The sequence below is a fragment of the Salvia splendens genome, chromosome 12, assembly GCF_004379255.2.
Source record: "Salvia splendens isolate huo1 chromosome 12, SspV2, whole genome shotgun sequence".
In the NCBI taxonomy this organism is placed as follows: domain Eukaryota; kingdom Viridiplantae; phylum Streptophyta; class Magnoliopsida; order Lamiales; family Lamiaceae; genus Salvia; species Salvia splendens.
Genome location: NC_056043.1, coordinates 30,249,138 through 30,269,722, shown reverse-complemented (window position 1 = coordinate 30,269,722; position 20,585 = coordinate 30,249,138). Strand labels below are relative to the sequence as shown.

General features: G+C 41.0%; 2 protein-coding genes across 3 annotated transcripts; both read right to left on the bottom strand.

Annotated features, from left to right (window-relative positions):
- Positions 1-9,206: 9,206 nt before the first annotated feature.
- LOC121759588 (CBS domain-containing protein CBSX1, chloroplastic-like) lies at positions 9,207-12,905 on the bottom strand. Of its 2 annotated transcripts, none has more exons than XM_042155236.1 (8): positions 12,537-12,905; positions 12,094-12,220; positions 11,948-12,012; positions 11,146-11,194; positions 10,362-10,414; positions 9,922-10,037; positions 9,723-9,780; positions 9,207-9,620 (listed from the first exon to the last, which is right to left on the bottom strand). In XM_042155236.1, exons 1-8 carry the CDS (start codon positions 12,747-12,749, stop codon positions 9,549-9,551), a joined length of 753 nt encoding a protein of 250 aa, XP_042011170.1. In that variant the 5' UTR covers positions 12,750-12,905; the 3' UTR covers positions 9,207-9,548. The 2 variants fall into 2 exon arrangements, with proteins under 2 accessions (XP_042011170.1, XP_042011171.1); XM_042155237.1 differs by having other exon boundaries at positions 12,094-12,181; positions 12,537-12,901.
- A 1,441-nt stretch (positions 12,906-14,346) lies between these two features.
- On the bottom strand, positions 14,347-20,585 carry LOC121759587 (probable E3 ubiquitin ligase SUD1). The gene is made up of 9 exons (XM_042155234.1): positions 20,153-20,585; positions 18,803-19,495; positions 17,350-18,114; positions 17,058-17,269; positions 16,606-16,953; positions 15,652-15,812; positions 15,392-15,555; positions 15,160-15,306; positions 14,347-15,065 (listed from the first exon to the last, which is right to left on the bottom strand). The coding sequence occupies exons 1-9, from the start codon at positions 20,453-20,455 to the stop codon at positions 14,592-14,594; spliced, it is 3,267 nt and encodes a 1,088-aa protein (XP_042011168.1). The 5' UTR covers positions 20,456-20,585; the 3' UTR covers positions 14,347-14,591.

Genomic DNA, 20,585 nt, shown 5'->3' with positions numbered 1-20,585 from the left:
CTCTGACTCCGGTTGCTGTGATTGCTATGCTTGATGGTGCCGAACTGATTGCTCGGCACTTTTAAGCGCAATCTGCAGACATTCTCTTGCTCTCTTTTGATCACCTCGGATGACCGCTATCCCACCTTTAGTGGGGATCTTGATGGTGAGGTGATAAGTAGAGCAAACGGCCCGAACTGTGTTGAGCCAGTCTCTCCCCAGGATGATGTTGTACGGGGACCGAGCTTTCACCACAAAGAACTCGATCATCGTATTGGAGCTTGTAGGCGCTTTTCCCACCGTGATCGGAAGGCTGATAATACCTTCAGGGCGGGTGTCCTCCTGGGCGAAACTTTTCAGAGGAAGTGGAGCTGGACTAAGCCGAGCTGGATCCACTTCCATTTTATCGAAACATTCTTTAAAAAGAACGCTGACTGACGCTCCTGTATCCACAAATACTCTGTGGATCAGTTTGTTTGCCACTCCGGCTTGAATGACAATAGCGTCTTGGTGAGGAGAGATGGCTGGGACGGGATCGGCATCTGAAAATGTAATCACTTCGTCTTTCTTCAGCCTTTTATGTGTCGGCTCCTCTTGATTGGAACCTCTGCGTTCTGCTTTTAGGGACGACTTAGTCTTCCCGGCAGCGAGAGCATCAATAGTCTGGATTACTCCATCATATTGCGGCTCGTCGTTGTCATCGGGATCTTCATGCCTTTTCGGATCCTGAGGATTGCAGTTCGCACCTCTCTGCTTTTTGTTCTTTTTCGGCTGCTTGCTTTGGTATTTTTTTAACGTTCCTGTTTTCACAAGAACATCAATACCTGCAGCCAAATTTCGGCACTCCTCGGTATCGTGACCGTGGGCTTGATGGAAGGAGCAATATTGATCCTGAGGTCGCCGCGCGGCTGATTTCGTCATCCGCTTTGGTTTTTCGAACATATCGGAATGTAGTTCGAAAATTTCCGTTCTTGACTTGTTTAATGGTACGAACTGAGCGGGCGGCTTCTCAGGATTAAGACGTGGCCCCAATCTGCCTTGTACCGGTGCCCTTTGAATTCTTTCAAAAGGAGTTCGGCGAGGAAGCACCTGGCCGCTTTGATCGGGCTTCTTTTTCTCTTCTCGGGATGAGCTGTCTAAAGACCGTTTTCGACGGTCTGCCTCATCCGCACGGGAAAACTGGTCCGCAATGTCCCACATTTCTTGAGCTGTTTGCGGACCGCACTCCACGAGCTTTCTGTAGAGAGCTCCGGGCAGGATTCCATTTTGGAATGCCGAAATGACAAGTAGATCGTTGAGATCATCTACTTGTAGGCATTCCTTGTGGAATCTCGTCATGAAGTCGCTGATCTTTTCGTCGCGACCTTGACGTATAGAAAGCAGCTGAGCCGAAGTGATCCGGGCTTCCGCTTTCTGAAAGAACCTCCTATGGAAAGCATCCATTAGATCTCGGTAGGATCTAATGCTGCCTTGAGGAAGGCTGTCGAACCACCTTCTGGCGTTCCCGATGAGCAGCTCGGGGAACAGCTTGCACATATGGACCTCATTGAGACCCTGGTTCGCCATATTATATTGATAGCATCCCAAGAAGTCATGAGGATCCACTAGCCCGTCATAAGTCATTGACGGTGTCCGGTAGTTCCGCGGCAAAGGAGTTCGGGTGATATCGTCCGAGAACGGAGTCTTTAATGCTCCGTACATGGCGAACCCGATATTTCTTCGGTACGGAGGAGATGGAGTTCTCCTGTGGTTCCGGTACCGAGGAGGAACAGGAACATGTCGGGGTTGAGGATTCTTTCTCCTGGAAGACACGTCACTACTGCGGTAGTGACTTTCATGTCTGGATGAGGAGGGAGAATCCGCCGTTGTCTTCTCCGGCTGTTGGCTCCTCTGCAGGAAGGTTAAGAACTCCTCCTGCTTCTCGGCCAAGAACAGCTTGACAGCTTCATTTAAATCGGGCTGCTGGGAAGACTCGGTGCGATCTCTCCTGGAGGGGCTTGTTCCTTCTTCGTGAGAACTGGAGACAGATTTCTCACGAGGCTGCTTTCCAGGCCTATGGGCTGCTGGATTAGCTTCCCCATGGTTATCACGGACGGAGGCACGGGTGTTATGTGATCTGGTATGCATTTTTTTTTTTGTGGTGGAAAAAGGATCAAAAATTCGCTTTATCACAGATTTGGTTCTCTGGTTTCCCACAGACGGCGCCAGTGATGAATCCGCGAATTTCTGATGTTTGTAAATGCTGGTAGAAGATAAAGACTACGACACAGAATTTACGTGGTTCGATTTACTGAAGTAAATCTACGTCCACGGGAAGAAGGGAGGGCAAGATTGTATTGCTTAATCTGGGATTACAGCTTACAACACAGACTTGCTATACGATCTTTTTATCTCTAGAGTTAGTAAATCCTGGTCTATCAGATCTAAGTTCTATTTATATATTGAACTGAGATCGTGGCTTGCATCACCACCCTAAGTCGTGGAGGTCATGGAGGTCATGAGATCCTGCATGGCCACTGACTAGGCAGTGGCTTACATCATCAGTAATTATGTCGTGGATGTCGTGGAGGTCATGAGAGCCTGCATGGGTCCACCACTAGATAGATCGTGTAGTGGAGGTCGTGGCTCCCAGTTCGGTATTGCCGAGCAGCTTTTGCCGATGCTGAGACCGAACTGCTGAACTATTGCCGAGCAGCTTTGTAGAGCTTGATTGGTCGGCTCTTACCGAGCTATAGGCTGGGGCCGAACTCTTTGGTAACGCCGAACTGATACTCTTTCTTGGGCTTTAGGCTGATGGGCTTTACTGCTGTTGGGCTTGTTTAGTACGTACTCCATCACCAATGGCACAGTTCAAGGAAATATTTGGGTTCACGGGGTGGTGACCAAAATGTCGTTTGAGTTCAGCCACATCACAAAAAAGTTTTGGTAAGACATTACCACCGAAAAGAAGTTTTCTGCCAATAGGGCAAAGGGTTCTTCTATTAGGATTCTTTGTGTATCCTTCAGAAGGCATGTGTTTGCTAACCCTTTGCTCGTGGAGAGCATGGAAGTATAACTAGAGATGAGCTCTTTCTGTTGTGGCAGATCTTGTACAAACAACCGCCCTTGAACTTGGGCCACTTTATGATCAAACATCTTGAGCGGGCCACGAAGAAGAAGAAAGGTACACTGTGTGTTGGTGCGGTCGCATCCACCATAGCACTCCACTTGGGAGATTTGGTAGCCGACATTGGTGATATGGCACGTCGTCAACCCTGTTGTTAGACATGACCTTCTTGAAGAGAACATATGTGATTGTCTCAGATAGGTGCGGCCAGATATAATTGAAGCAAAATGTGGGGATCATTTTCCCCTCCCCGACCTCGACAACACCTATGTCAACGGGCTGGATCAAAAGGAGAACTAGTTAATGAACAATTCGGTCCACTGCCGAATCATATCAAGGAACCCGGGGAATGTGAATGTGAACCCGAGCTCAAGTGATGAAGAAGGAGAAGAAGAGGGTGAGGAAGAAGAAGAGGAGAATGAAGAAGCACCGACCCAGCAAGGAGAGGATGGGCCGGGCCAAGCACCGTACGACGGAGAAACTGTGGGGACAGACTTGAGGAGGATAACACCGCGATCAACAACAGACTGGACAACGTGGAGCTGAATATGCGACAACTGCGAGAGGACAATCACAACGTGAAGCCTTTAATATCTTATTTTGTGCTTCAAATTTGAATGTCATTTTGTATTATTTTGTAGAATTTTGTTAACGTTGAGGCTTATGATCAAGTGGAGTTTGCAAGGGGCTTTTGTTAGCAAGTGCAAAATCATTTGCAAGGGGCTTTTGTTAGCAAGTGCAAGATCAGATATGGAGATTTCATCAGCTATTATAAAATAAAGTATGCCTAGTGATTGAATTACCAAAATGGCTGGAATAAACCTGAAGAGTATTGAAGCTTCCAAGAAGTGCTCGGCAAACCGTAAACAAGGGCAGGAGATTGCCCCCAGCACACATAGTAATGGATGTGTATCATTTGCATAGATAGTAGAAAAATTGGTAAAAATTATATTTTACTAGTATGATTTGTTTGTTGTTTTAAATGATATTTTACACTTTCTTAATATTGTTTTTAGTCCAAAGAGAATAATGGAAAACTTTTCCATTTATGGATTTCTTTCACTCACAAGCTAAGCAACAGTGATTCACAAGGGTTGTGTTCGCAGCGTACTCAACAAATTGCAGTAAGTTCTTTTTGGTCATCCTTTTTTGGTATTTATCAATATGATTTGGCTATATGGGCCACCCTAAGCAACTTGGGTGTTGACTGTGGAGTCAACGTGGGAGCATGGTGGATAAATTAGGTTAGGAGTGTATTGTCCTGAGTTTGTGAATTAGGTAAGCCAAAAATGTATATGTATTCTAGGACATATATATTGTTTAGTAGGAGTAAACAAAGTGTCAGTAATGCTTGCATTGCGAACAGAATTTGGATTTGTATGGAAATTGTAAAGAAATAAAAATAAGATGATGCTTGCAATGTGTACAGAATATAGATATATTTGGAGAGCAAGGATATAGTGGTAAAAATGATGTGCCGACCAAATTTTAAGAGATTCCCATGCATGTGTATAGATGTAGAGATAGATGGATTCTGGAAATCGGAGAAACTGTGGGGACAGACTTGAGGAGGATATCACCGCGATCAACAACAGACTGGACAACGTGAAGCTGAATATGCGACAGCTGCGAGAGGATAATCACCCGCAGCCGAGGAGGGCTGATCCACAAACATATCGGCAACAGCAGTTTGGTACCGTACCTTATTGTGACCGGGTTGATGACACAATGTGCATTTTTGTTTCTCTTCGATTCGTTGCCGCTTCTTCCCTACAAAACAGTTTGTTAACAATCAACATTAGTAAGGTTTATGTTTGTTTAGGGTTTATAACATGGAAGACAATTATACCTTTCGTGCGTTTTTGGCTGCTCGGAGCTGCTGGCTCACGTTGGGGACATTTTCTTCTATTGTGACTGACAACACCACAAAGACGACATTTGTAATCCATCATCAACCCTTTCCGTGACATCTTTTGGCCTCCATCAATGTCTTCTCTAACTTGCACTATACGGGTTGCCCGAGCCTTCTCTCTTGTCATTTCTCGTGCCTCTTGCACGCTCTTTTGTCTAGCTCCCTTCGGACTTCCCGACAACTTGGTCAGCTCGGGTGGAATAACGTTCGGGTGGACCGTCTTTGTCCATAGTTGCGGCGATCCTTGGATCGGATAGATGATGGGTTCATACACCATTTCGAAGGTTTCCTTGGAGTAGCACTTTGCAACAAAGTCGTCAACATTCTCTGAAGTCATCTCATTCGCTGCAATGGCATGTTGATACGGTAATCCAGTCAACATCCATCGCCTGCAGCTACAATTTCGGTCCCGCAGGTCGACAACAAATTGGTCATTCCACTTTGTATTGACTTGATAAATCCACTCCCCGATCTCCCTCACCATGCATTCTCCAATCTTCTCCTTTGTCTTCTCAAGCTTCTTTCGGATTTTCGGCCCAAAAGCATCCTCCAATCTTGCCCCCATCTTCCTCCTTGTGGTAAACCTATCCATGAGATACATCCTAATACACTCGAGCATCCCATACAACGGCTTCTCCCGAGCAAATAGTAACACCTTGTTGTAACATTCAAAAATGTTATTGACAAGGATGTCACATTTTGCTTCAAACCCAAAGAAGGCTCGACTCCAATTCTCCTTTGTTGTGTGATCTGCCAACCACTTGTATGCTTGCTCATTCTCTTCCTTCAATTCATTCATTGCCTTCTCGAAGCCATGAATATTAGTTGCTCGAGCTGCCTCCCAAATTAAGTCCTTTAAAATAGTTGAAGGAAACAATTTCTTGAAATTGTTGTGCAAATGCCAAACACACATCCGGTGTTCGGCATGCGGGCAACAGTTTCTCATGGCATTGATTAGCCCCTGACATTAACAAAAAGATTTGTTAGCTTCTTGTTAGCCCCTGATATTGAAATCCACACAACACACACACACACAACAAGCTTCACATACTAATTAGCTTCTTGTCAGTGGCATTTCCATCATCAACAATAGCTTCTCCATGGTCTTATGTTACTTGACTGACCAATACCCCAGTTGTTTCCACAACATAGAGGTCAACTACCCCTGCTTTTACTCCAATTTGAGCCATATCCATGGAGAATTTATTGTCAAATAAGCGGACCAAGCCTTCTTTTAAATTCATCCCAGTCTTCAGGTAAAAGTACTCCAACTCACTTACATCTAGACCAAGCTTCTTCTCAATAAAGTCATCTACTTCAAGTTTCGACCATTTGTCTGGGTCACATCTGTGCATGTACTCAATCATCCCATTCACATATTGTTTTCCACGGCTTTCACAGCTTTCATCCATCTCACCAGAATAATGCACTCTTGTTGTGAAGGTACCATCTTATATGAAAAAAATAATAATCATATCAGTTCTAAACATTTACTTTAAACAATCAAATATTTATGTCAACAAGTGTGGTCCACACTATCAAAATTGTTCCCCAACACCATACCATAAGCATTTAAAATCCTAAGCAAAACACACATCAAAGATTATACCCGATATGTTGACCAACACCAACCTTGGTCCCCACCAACATACATCAGAGAATATACACACATACTACAAACCCACTTATTCACCACATGCTCAGCACAATCAGTCCACCACACCCATATGCTTAGCACACTCAGTCCATGCATATACCAAAATATGAAAACCCTAATCGCGTAATAAGTGAAAATCGAGACAAATCAATTCCTAATAAGACAAAATTGAGACAAAATCAAGACAAATTGACACAAAAATTTGGAACCACTTTCGAAACGAGATGAAACATGAAGCAAAGCTTACCTTATCGATTTTCACTCGGAGTTGGTTGATTGTGCATCGCCTTCCTCCTCCTCTCAAACGTGTAATTGTTATCACGAGGCAATGGTGATAGGAGTCATACACGAACCAACTCATGGCGAACTACGTTGGAGTCGCCGGCGAGAACCTGGGTTGAATCGCCGGTGAAATCTAGGGTTCCAAGTGTTCAAAGTGAGAGATTGGGGAGATGGACCCTAATCGATTGTGAAGAAAGAAATAGGAATTACAGTTTGTATTTTTTATGTTTTAATTGAAGAAAGAAGCCAATTTGTAGGCATCGATTGGAATTACTTTTATTTTGCTTTTATGTTTTAATTTCATATTTTAATTTTGATTTTTGTAAAATTATTTTATATTTTAATTTTTTTAGTTTTAGGTTAATTAGATATTAGACATTAATAAAACATAATTATACCTCTTAATCCGGTCAAAATCGATTTAAATTTCGTTGACTGTTACATTTTAACGGTTCCGTCTATTTCGGACTAAATGTGATCCGATTTCAAATGTGAGGGGCCGAATAATTCAAAAGATAATATTTTTGACCAAAATAAAAAAAAAAACCGCAATATGTTAAGGACCAAATTGAGACTTTAGTCCTGTTTTAAATGATATTTTGCACTTTCTTGATATTGTTTTTAGTCCAAAGAGAATAATGGAAAACTTTTCCATTTATGGATTTCTTTCACTCACAAGCTAAGCAACAGTGATTCACAAGGGTTCAGTTCGCAGCGTACTCTACAAATTGCAGTAAGTTCTTTTTGGTCATCCTTTTTTGGCATTTATCAATATGATTTGGCTATATGGGCCACCCTAAGCAACTTGGGTGTTGACTGTGGAGTCAACGTGGGAGCATGGTGGATAAATTAGGTTAGGAGTGTATTTTCCTGAGTTTGTGAATTAGGGAAACCAAAAATGCATATGTATTCTAGGACATATATATTGTTTACTTGCATTGCAAACAGAATTTGGATTTGTATGGAAATTGTAAAGAAATAAAAATAAGATGATGCTTGCAAGGTGTATAGAATATAGATATATTTGGAGAGCATTTTTAGTATAAGTTAAGCAAGTTGACATATAGTGGTAAAAATGATGTGCTGACCAAATTTTAAGAGATTCCCATGCATGTGTATATAGATGTAGAGATAGATGGATTCTGGAAATCAAAATAGCTTCTTGTAACTGCATAAATTTTTCTTTAAGTAAATAATTTTGATTTTGGTTAAGTGAGATAATAGGCATGAACAATACTGATGGGGCTATAGTAACAATAACTTGTTTTAGTCTTTCATTTATATGATAACCAATTGATGTCTATACATATTCTTTCATGTGTGTTTCCTGTGTTTGTATGTTTTGAATAATCCTAAGCAGGAAAGTGATGGGTGTGATAAAATAAAGTGATGGCTAGTTTGTTTGTGAGTTTTTATTTTTTATTTTTTTGTCTGTTTGTGAGGTTCTCCCCCTTGTCCTTGCACATTTTGAATGTTTTCGTGTTTGTTTAATGGAAGGATGACGTTATGGCAAGAGCCGAAGAAAAACGGACTCAAGGAATAGAGAACCCCGATCATGAAGTCATCTCCGTGGAACTTTATGGGAAGGTGAAGAAGAAAAAACAAATTTATGATGCGGGACAAGCAACAAACATATACTTCCCATTGGCTGCTTACTCATTTGTGGGTTCCACAACAGATGCAAGTCGATTCAGATAGGAAAATCGCAATGGTGCGGGAAGAAGTGGCTAAGTGGGAGCAGCGAATGGAAGAGCGAATGATGCGTCTTTTTCATGAAAAACTCGGACATATGAAAATGTGTAGTTTAGTATAATGCGCAATTGGTAAAGTAAGAGAGAGAGGGGGGAAAAGGTGGTGGAATTAGTGGTAGAGTTAGAACATTAATGAAATGAACTATTGAAATAAGATGCTAAGTGAAACTAGATTGAGACTGAAAATGACATTGGCTCTTAAATTTGGAATGAAGAGACAAATATTTATTTATAATTTTCGTACATAGCCTGTACTCTAATTTGTACGATAATCGTATTTATATATTGAGAATTTTGTGGGGTTCCCAAATATTGTGATAAATTAGTCAGCATGTTATTGATTAGTGTGGAGCTCTTCGCGCCTAAAATGCATTCTATCTCAAGAAAATGCATTTCTACTGTATTTCATTAAAAAGTGTAAGCAAGTTCACCGTACTGATCCAGGCACATTATAGAATGGCAATTAAACAAACAGAAATTGAACAAGTGAGTTCTAAACTATCATCAGATTCATCGAAATGACTATAAGATATATCACATATTTGTTGATCGCGTAAGGCATTAAGGACCATGAGAGATAAAATCACATTATCTATGTCCAAGGGTGATCATAACTACAGTTCTGTAATCTAACGAATGCCGAAAAATACATGCATAACTACAACTTATATGAAGATGCTGCACCAGAATGGAGTGCTCGTCGATATAACTGACACATTCTCGCTTACCTATGCAGTCGTGACTGCCAAATATCAGTAGAAGGTTGCAGTGTGTCGATATTCCACAAATTGATGTAGTGGCGTCGGCAACAGAGAATCATGTATCCCGTATAACTTTACTTAAGGTCATGCATGACACCAATCACAATTCATCACCAGCCTGCTTTATCTCAAGAGCAGCTCTCACAATGTTGCCCCTCGTAATAATCCCAACCTATCACAAGGAACACACAAAGTTGTATGACGAATTTCTAAATAAAGTACTACTACTATATGATATGCACGGAAATGAAGCAAGTGGAGACAGTCATTATACCAGCCTTCCTTCACCATCAACAACCGGTAGCCGCCGGAATTTTGTTACAAGCAATATCCTGCAACAACATCAATATAATATAAACACAAAAACAATCAAGAAAATATTGCCTCTTTCACCTAGGTCCCCTCTGCCAAAAAAAAATCTAACAGATATCATTATGAATAAGCATTAAAAGGAAAAGGAAATCGCAAAATACCTCACAACATCCTCAAGATTGGTATTTTCACGGACGACAAGGGGAGCAGGAGTCATAACGTCACTGATAACCTTCCCATTAGTTTTACTGAGTAACTTCTGAATTTCATTGAATGTCTGCCATGAGATAAACATAAACTATCAGAACTGATAGACAAAATACTACCCTGATAACTTAATCTTGTTCATTGTAACAAGAACAAAGAGAGATCAATAACTAAGACAGATTTTCATAAACTATGCAAAAAGAAGTAAAAACTACGATTCTCACTTTTCCCAAAATGATTGCAGGCCATACACAGAACCGCTATACATGGTAGTGAGATGTTTACAGAATCATATTAGAACTCGAAAGTCAAACAATCTTTGCTGGAAATCTAGAAGAAAAAAATTCATACTAGTTGCCAGGCGTGTTATATAAGGAAAAGTTATAGTACATACTTTCCAGGAGCTATCAACATCCGGGAATATAGGTATTTCCTGTTGTCCACCACCTGCATTTGACAAAGAAATAAAACATAAGAAAATAGCACCATGTAAAGTAGCCTCTACCAAGGAGAATCCAAGCCCAGGTCACTCCCACAGAAATTTGAGGCAGGATATGACTATTTGATGGAAGCAAAGTAATGACCAAGGAAAAAAGAAAACACCTATCTCAGACAAAAGGATTATAATCATCTGACATGAGCAATAAAACATATCATAATGGAGAAATCTATGTGTGCTACACCTACCAACCAAATCATGCATGTTTGCAATTCTAACTACTTAAAGCCTAAAAACCACAAATAATGGCTGGTTTGCAGAATATGAGTACCAAAATAATCTCGTTCATAACTACCAAAAACAATCTCATTCAATAAAAAATATCCTCCAAGGGATTCTAAATAGAATAGCTAGAACTTAATGGCATAATGAATTCATCCAATAACCAATAATACCACCAGCAATCGTCATCTCTAACAAAGCATTCTGGAATTCTAGATTTGTATGGAAAACAAAGGTAACACACACGGGATTCACACCTAAAGTATACTCCATCCGTCCCTGTAAAGTATGAACCTTCTAATTTTGGAAATACAACTACACTACTAATAATGTGGACCCCACTTACCACTAACATTACTTCCACTATCATTTCTCATCCTCTCTCTTACTTTACCAATTGTGTATTAAAACCCGTGTCCAACCAAAAATTTATACTTTTCCGGGACGGAGGGAGTACCTGAGATGGAGTCCAATGCCAATAGATCATAGTCAGAAACAACACCAACCTGCATCAAACAACTACATGTCTCAAAATTTAAATGAAAACTATCACGACATAGAACTGAAAGTTACAGGGATAGAAGATAATTCATATATGCTGCATGATAGATGAACAATAGCCTCTCTTGGTCCAAATCTGACTTGTGCAAATATTCCCCAAGGTAATCACCAACCAAAACATTTCAATTGAACTTAGACACTTGTCTGAGTAAGAGTAACCCAATAATATTCTTAGCAGAATTTACATCATTGCTATGGAAAGCTAGCACTTCATTTTTCTCTCAAGAACCTTTACCACAAACCATTATGTGCAACATATACAACAATCCATCAGCATAGTCGTCACAATACGTTCAACAAATGCAAACCAATATGGGATCCCTCTCAATTTAATGAAATATCTTGGCGAAATGCAGCTACAGAGTTGCACTTCTGATCTGAGCTAACCAACAACAGCAGTTTCATATCAGTGGTTGGTGGGGCTAACTATACTTTTGGAAGCACACAATATAATGTTATGGGGAGCTAAAACCCACTTGTTCTCAAGAACTGGTAAAGTGAGACATATCCAACAGTCCATCAGAATAATCATCAAGATTATAGAATTTGAGGGACAGAGTCAAGTCAACGATAATGCATATTCAAATTTCTAATTGTGGTTTACTGGTTAAACCAAAAACCATACCATCTATATAACCCCTCAAAACATGCAGATGTTCTTTCAAGCAAAACATAAAATATAGCAGATCTAACATTACCAACTTCCAGTCATCATCAATCACAGGAAATCCAGTGATTCGTTTCTCAACAAGGATATCCAGAGCTGTTATTTAAGAGAAAACATTTCAGCAAAAAGACTAAACCAAATCAAGACACATTTTAAACAAAGACACATGAGAAATACCTTCATCAATAGTAGTTGTAGGTTTTACCGCATGCAAATGCTCTTTCCCTGTCATAAAATCACCAACGGTATAGATCCCTTCCCGTGTCTGTAAGTGACAAGGATACCAAGTGCATAAGGATAAACACTGCATAACGATTTAAAACTACAAGATTTATCAGTTGTTCCTTCCTCAATTACGAATTCAACCAACCTAATTATCCAATCAATAGCTCAAAGGAATATGTAAAGTATTGGTAAGGCCAGATCTTAAATATTTCAATTGAGAACAGAGCGTTGAGCGTCATTGAAATCCTCCAACCAGAGTGAAACATGTAAGTATACCTTCTTCCTATGACTTTCAAATAGACAGAAGCTCACTAGCAGTCGTTCAATTAGTTTATATATCTTCGTAAAACTCATACAAACGTGTAGCCAAGGCAGAGGTGAAAATGACTACTTACGGGAACGGAACTGGTGGAACCGTTGGAGGCGAATGAAAAGGCATCCAGCCGCCGAGACTTTGAAAACTGACTCCGCCGGACGGAACTGCTTGCAGAGGCTGGCGCGCGGAAGAAGGAGCTGCTGCAGGGTAAACTGCGGCCATGGACGGTTGAGACTGCCTCCGGACGTGGAACGACGGCGTGGAGAGCGGCGGCGAGAGAAATCGAGTCCATGAGCGCGCAGATATTGCAAAAAATCAAGGGATTTAGGTGGGATGGGGAAAGAGAGAGTGAGATATTTCACATTCCTTGTGTGATTGGTGGGCGACTGTTATTTAACGGTTGAATTTCCGCCTTTGCGTGCTAGTTTACGCCTTCCTTTCTGCTAGCGCCAAAAAAGGTCGGTGGAATTTAGGGAAATTTCTTTCATCAGAGCATCTCCAGTAAGCCTGGACTTCACATAGCCATCACATAGCCTTCACACTGCCACATCATCAGCACTACAATTCTCCTGCCACATCAGCTTGCCACATCAACTGGACATTAAATAGCCCTCACATAGCCTTCACACTACATATCCACATCACTAATAACAATTATATAATTTAATTTACAATCGTATCAACATACGGAATTTAATTTACGAGACAAATACATTTAAATTGAATAATACTATTAAAATTTCAAAAAGTACAATAATTTTAAAAAATACATTTAAAAAAATTACATTTAAAAAAATTACATAAATTTACATAAAAACTAACGCCTTGCAATCCTCCGCGCCCACAACTCTTCAACTAAATCCTTTTGGAGTCGAATATGAGCCTCCGTCTGACGCATGTCTGCCGCGGTGCCATAGGCCAACTGCCTGATTGCCGCAGTGCACTTTTGAATAGGGGTGTGGCCGGGTCTGCCAGCCGCATTGTGCCTGAAGCGGAAATACAGATATCGCTGCTCCAAAGCGTTAACATTACGCATAAACAAGTCCCGCCTCATCCTAAAACGACGCCTGAAATGGTTGGCGTTAAAACGCGGCTCCTCTGCGAAGTAATCTGTGAACAGGCGCTGATGTGCAGCTTCATGATCACGATCAACCACTTGTCGACGGTGGACAACTGGTCGTGGGCGAGGTGCCGCCGGCTGCATATAACTCTGCATCCATCGATCAACCTCACGGCTCGTATAGGCATCTAGCTCTTCGTTCAGCATACGCTCGTACTCATCCGCATCCCCACCACTACCACCGGCATTACTCATTTCTTAAATTGATCTTGTACAGAAAGTAAGATAGAGAGAGAGTACTCGTTAAAACAAGTGGTGCGAATGAAAATGACGTTCAAAGCGCGTATATATAGTGTTTTCAAAAGAAAATAAAATCTGACGCCGGTTTGACCCCGATCCGGGACCCACAATGGCGCCGTGAGGATCGGCGTCGGAACCGGCGTCATCGCTCGAATCGGCATGGCCACGCCGATTTCGCCGACGCCGGTTCCAATGGTTCGGCATCAGAACCGGCGTCGGCGAAAAATCGGCGTCGCGATTTTGACGCCGGCATTGGAGATGCTCTCACGTTTTACGGCTTAGTATAGCGTTTCTTTTCATTTTCCTTTTTCCTTTGTAAGTGGGTTTCATATTTGTTTGCTGTGAAATTTTTAAGCCTCGTCGTTCACCTAAAAATATTTAATTAAGATATTAGAATTAATAAAATATTCATTTATTAAGAGTTTTCTTATACTAATATTTAAAATATTAATTTAATTAGTCATTCCATATTTGTTTAAAAAAAAATACAACTAGCATAGCATAGGATAGAGGGAGTAATAAAAACAAATGGGAACAAATTAGAACGCGATTATATTTTCATATGAGGTATAAGGATTATAGGGGACGATAAATGGAGGTAGAGAGGCAGAGAAAATTACAGCTTCCATATTTGGAGCAACAAGCACCATCCTAGATCTTGTAGAGTATAATGTCGAGTTAAAAAGGAAAGAAAAAAATAAGATGACTCTACAAGAAAATCACTCCAGCATATTAATATTAATATTCATATTCACAAGAGGCAAATTTGTTTGCCTAGTATTCTTCTTCCTCTGGAATAACGTACCTACGTATCAACCCTGGATGCTGCTCCCTGTCTTCCGGAATACCACGCCCGTGTTGTCTCATAACTACATTCTCTCTCTCTCCATAATTATGGAGCCTCCGCCCGATCAAGTATCGATCATCTCGTATCGAGTTGTGGAGATTCGTGAACCACACGTGGAACCGCTTGGCACAGAAATACAGCACGCTGAAGATCAGACATCCCAACCACGCATATCGGTACACAGCTGAGTTCACGACCAGCGGGTACCCGAATATGGGAAACACCCCTCTCGACAGAACATACGGTACACATAACGCGGTAAGCAGCTTCATAATGATCGGGAACACAATCTCCCGGAGAACCCGGAATGCTTGCAGACGTGAGAAACCATCTTCTCTCACCCTTTCAAATTTTAAACGCCAGCTCTCGTCCACCAGTGGCATCATGTGATCTAGCATAACCTATTGTAAACAAATAAAAGTTCCAGAAAAAAAATTTGAGGTTTCTCTGATTCCACAAAAAGTAATATATACCAATGGAAATGGAGATGCTCACCATTCTAGTCCAGATCTTCAAAAATATTAATCCCATAGCCCAATCTTGATACAAAAGGAAAACCGGGCTTTCATCCACTGGAACCCGCATTGGCACAATCACGAGGAGTTCAAACAGCAGCCCGATTAACACTGGAATCACGAATATCTGCAATTGCAAGGGAGTGAACTGTTAGCTGACAATGGATTTTAAAAGTAATTTTGTTCTTTTGCACAATTGACAAGATTCTTACCCATATTGACAACAGCACAGAACTCTTGAAAATAATGCCACACCATTTCCATATCTGGTTAAGCAATACTCTAGTTCTCTTTGTTCTAATGAGATCAATGCAGTACCTTGCTCCAGCCAAACCAGTCCAAATGACATAGCTTCCAATGACGAAAGCGTATAAATCTGGAGAAGAAATCCACGTGTAAAATTTTCAGCATCACTTCCATTCTGGAGTAGATATAATTCAGTCGCCATCATATTTTATCACAACTTTCTTACCATTGCACCTAATGCCATGACTCAATGAGAGAAGCGGGAGGGCATCAAAGAGTGTTCTCCCGAGGGATATTGGTACAATTATCAACGCGGAGTTGAATATTAGCAGTGTCATCCAAGCAACCATCAACAATAGCACAATCCGAAGTACAAAAGCCCACCTTCTGAAGGACCAGCCAGATAATATAAGGTGAGGAGTACTACAGATACACGCACCACAAAGAAATACCAAAACACAGCTACCAAATGATTCATCGTGAAGCTATCATTATCCAGAAGCGACAGCTTAAGACACAGAAAATAATTACTTTTAACGACACAACATAACAGACAAGCAACATTGAAAATATTGAAGTTGCAAACCAGTAATAACAAAGTCAACTAATCAATTAAAAGATAACAAAAACCAAAGCCAAGCTGAACAAGAAACAAAGATCACACCAACCAGTGACTCCAAGGCTGTACAACACCCATGGATTGACATGATCTATGGAAAATTTCAGGGGAGCTTAGTGCTATGTTTCTCTGTACTTAGGGACGGATAAGAGAAAAAAACTAGTCTGAAGATTCAAAGGAGAAACACCTAATCAAACTCCTAAACTGCCTAGTTCCACTCAACTTATGCTACTATGTTACATCATCTTAAGATACATACACTAAACAAAGGAGTGAACAAGCAACTATAGAGCTTTATAAGCACTACTTAAGACAAGGCAAAAGATCTTTCACTCGGTATACGTCCCCTGAATCTCAGGACCTACTGGTTTTATCCGACTGATGAAATAGAGCTTAAGATACATACACTAAACAAAGGAGTGAACGAGCAACTATAGAGCTTTATAAGCACTACTTAAGACAAGGCAAAAGATCTTTCACTCAGTATACGTCCCCTGAATCTCAGGACCTACTGGTTTTATCCGACTGATGAAATAGAACCTGAGGACTGTTAGAACTTACTCTGTATCAGTTAGTTCATCATCAAGCTCCTCAGTTGATTCGACAGTTGCAGCCAAACGTCTGGGTCTGTTCACATCTTCAAGGGCTACCACTCGTTCCTGACCAACTGCGGGTCCATGTCCTCTCTCATGTCTGCCCATATCAGCATTCCCATTTTCATGTCCACCATTATCATCTGGCTTTGGGAGTAGAAAATCTGTTAAGCCAAGAGCCCAGCCAACAGCAGTGAACCAATACCGGAGAAGGGATTTGAGAGTATGTCGTAGTTTGAAATGCTCAATAGCAAAAGGAATGCATATTTGAAATAAGAGCATGTCAGCTGGAATTTCAGTAAATGGATCAGAGACACTGCAAAAGAAAGTATGCATCCATAAATTAGAGCACAAGTAAATTAATAGAAAGACCCAAACCAACTTCAGACGATTGTAAAAAAATGTCAAAGGCAGCCTTACGAGATATCCAGAGGGAAAATGGAAGGAACCATCTTCATTGCTAGTTTAACAGGCAAAAATACCAACATGACTATCAAACTCCCATATACAGCAACGGACAACAAAACTCTACGAGCATGCTTGTGCACAGGATCATCAATGAGATCACGAAATGGATTGTAATTAGGATCAGCAGGATCACGAAGAAAGTAAAGAACCCCATTGCGTAGGACCTACAACATATGGACATTTAGAAGTTATAAAAAAAGCTAGTACTGAAAAATAATTATTATAAGTTTGGCACAATTCATACCCCCCGAAGAAGGCTGACAAAGATACTTATTTGCAGCATGTACACAATTCCCACAACCCAATGAACCAAGGAGCTTGCTAATGGCGAGACTGAGAAGAACTCAACTCTCTGAGAAATTGACTTCCCAAACATCCTTATAGTACAAACATCCAGCCACCAACCACACATCAGAGGGAAAACACCCAGCTCAATCACCAGAAGGAACGCAACTTTAATCATCGTCATAAGATGCCGCATTGCAGCCACAAACTGCCTGAAGAGGGACGGAATAGTTTCTGCAATGGAAGCAATACCATAGAACCTCCCCATTGTCAAAGGTTCTCCTCTTGAGTACCTGATTAAGGTAACAATCCCGAGATAGAAGATGACAAAAGAAAATATAAACATGTAGCCAACAGTGAGAGTAGTAACATCAGAGAGACGTGACGCCCCAACTGACTGTGCTTTCAAGATGTCTGTTGCCACCGTAGAGCTTATATTGCTTGAGATAGTTTGTCCAGTTGCATTTGCTTGCAGTACATTTGCAACCTGACCAAGCATCCTTTGGTCTTGATTATCAGATGTTAGATTTACAACAGCAGTCAGAGCAGTTTTCAGAGTGATATTGGCCAAAGAAAGTGCTGATTCAGTCAGTGGAACAACTGTGGACAACACTGGATTGGTAGCAGACGACAAAATCCAAGATAAGTAAGATATTATAAACCGCCCCAATGAGAATGGCACAAAGATTACAACTCCAAGGAATATCATATTACTCGCAAGAACCTGCAAGAAACAAAGGTACAAACATTAACTTTCTCAATGACAATGCATATTAATCCAAAGTATCACATGGATGAATTTCGCACAGTTCAGAAGGTTAATATTTTTAATAACTCATTAGAACGTGAAGACAGTGCCGATAACTCATTAAAAGATTTCATGCAGGAAAAGCATGATTTTCTCAACCATGCCTCACATAAGAAAACAAAAACGTCACAGCGCATCTCATAAATAAATAAGAGCACCCAGTAAGGAATTTTTTGGTTGAATTGATGACAGTGTGAATTACTAACTAAACGAAAGAGAAATACGGAAATAAATTTGATTCTCAAAAGACTAAACATAGTTGTTAAATTTGAAAAAATTTCCTCATGCAAACATATCCAAACACATAGTTGTTTCTTGTTATAATTGACGGCATAGTGCATTATTACAATAGGAAAAAAAGGCAACAAATGATTTAGCATGTCAAAACAAGTAAAATGCTAAGCATTGCTAACTAAGCGAACCAAAAGCCTTAGCAGAATTAGCAAGAAAATAACAGTATGTACTACTCCATGTAGAATGGAGAGCATGCACCACAAAGAGAATCCCAGTTTGGCACCAACAGTTGACAAGAAGAGACCCTCAGGGCCATTTTAGCAATTAGGACCTCAAAAAATCAAATGAAAATAAAATCCAGAAGACTTACTGTAAATGCATTTTCAACCAGATGAAACACAGGCCCCTGCATGCCAACCAGCTCATCAAAAGGTACATCTTCTGCCCCATCAGCATCATCCAAACCATCAAACATCTGTTCAACCTGAGCCTCAAGCCGAGCTGCCTGCATCTCCAACCTAGCTGCAACATTTTCTGCATTTCGTCGAATCATCTGACCAGCACCAGCAATTCCTTGGGCTCCACCAGCATCTTCACCATTCCCCTCAACAGGAACATTTCTATTGACTTGAGCTGGATTCCTTCTTGCAGCACGAGCTCCATTTCTGTCTCCTTCATCTTCTCTGTCAGCATCTTGTCCACCAAGCTCTCGTAAATGTCTAAAGTAATCTCTCAAGGAAGTCGCCCCGAGAAAAATGAAAACAATGCTAGCAGACAGCAGAAATCCATGCAAGCAGTCAGTGAGAATGACTGTTGTAGATAAGTGGCTCAAGAATAATCTCTGGGCTTCTCCAAAACTTCTAACAAATGCCAGCCTCCAAATCCAAAATGTGATGAATGGAATGATGAGAAGCCAAACAGAAAGCACAAAACTAAGACGTAGAAAGAATTGCAGAACATGGCAGGCTTTCATAGCTATCCCAACAATAAATTCCTGAAATGGAAGTCTTGTGGGGGCATTTTCAGCATAAACTGGAGAAAATGAAAATGGATGTTTGCAGACCTGCAATGCAGAAAAGATCGGTTAAGTTCTGTCATTGTTTTAGGAGTTCCCTTGACTATAACAATTCGATATGCCTGAAACAATACAAAACAGTCGAAAACAACAATCTCCATATATAATACTTTGAGAGCAAGAAGCTGTTAAGGACTTAAGGTTCATGCATGCTGTTGGGATAGAATTTCACAAACTACTCCAAAACTTTGAGAAGATGAAGGAAAAACATGCATATGTGACATTGCCCCGCTTCATATAAGCTTAGCCTGGACAACCAAAGTTCCATGTGTCCATTTTCACACTAGTTCTTACAACTTACAATATCACGTTCTAAAACCGTCTAGCACTTCCAAGGAAACAACTGACAATCATGAATCACCCAAAAACAAGAAACAAGTAGAATAGAAACATGATTTAGAGGGATGAAGAAAGAGTAAATAACTTCAACATATTAATTCAGCTAAGGGTTCATAATATCCGCCTCTGCATGAACCAACCAAAGAGAATCAGCTTAAGTCGAAATTCCGATACTATTCCACCAAAACAGCTAATTATTTCCACGAACAAACCAATCGAATAATTCAAGGGGATAATTACACAATAACAAAATCGCGTCCAGAAAGAAAAGAACAACACATCAATCAGAGCAATCATAGTTCAAACCTCGCATTGGCGAGCCTGGCTGTGATTCAGCCACTGAAGAAGGCAATCCTGGTGAACGAACTTGATGCTGCCGCTGCACGCGCAGGGGTATCGCAACGGATTATCCGCGTCGCCAGGATTCCTGCAGATCCGGCAAACATCCCCCTCCTCATCGTCATCCAACAAATTAAACCTGGTCTTAGAATTATCCCCTCCGCCGCCGCCGCTACTGTTCTCTCCCGGCGAAGAACCGATCGAAGACGCTGAGGATTCCAGAGGTAAGAGCCTCTCAGCCTCCGCCGCCGTCTCCGGCCCGATCTCCATCGAGTCGGTGGATGAACCGGAGGATCGTCTCTCTCTCTAGGGTTGGTGGGGATTTGTGGATTTTGGGGAGCGGTGTGGGAATAAATGTTTCCGAGAGGGCTGTTTGTGAATTTTGTGAAAATTGGGGAAA

Coding starts and splice junctions, on each gene's coding strand:
- LOC121759588 (XM_042155236.1), bottom strand. CDS start 12,749: ATGGACTCGATTTCTCTCGCCGCCGCTCTCCACGCCGTCGTTCCACGT. Junction 12,013..12,093: donor TACAACTACTATTGATGAAG/GTATTTCTCATG, acceptor CTTAAATAACAG/CTCTGGATATCCTTGTTGAG. Junction 10,415..11,145: donor GGCATTGGACTCCATCTCAG/GTACTCCCTCCG, acceptor TGTCAAATGCAG/GTGGTGGACAACAGGAAATA.
- LOC121759587 (XM_042155234.1), bottom strand. CDS start 20,455: ATGGAGATCGGGCCGGAGACGGCGGCGGAGGCTGAGAGGCTCTTACCT. Junction 19,496..20,152: donor GCCAGGCTCGCCAATGCGAG/GTTTGAACTATG, acceptor TCTGCATTGCAG/GTCTGCAAACATCCATTTTC. Junction 17,270..17,349: donor TTGTCAGCCTTCTTCGGGGG/GTATGAATTGTG, acceptor CATATGTTGTAG/GTCCTACGCAATGGGGTTCT.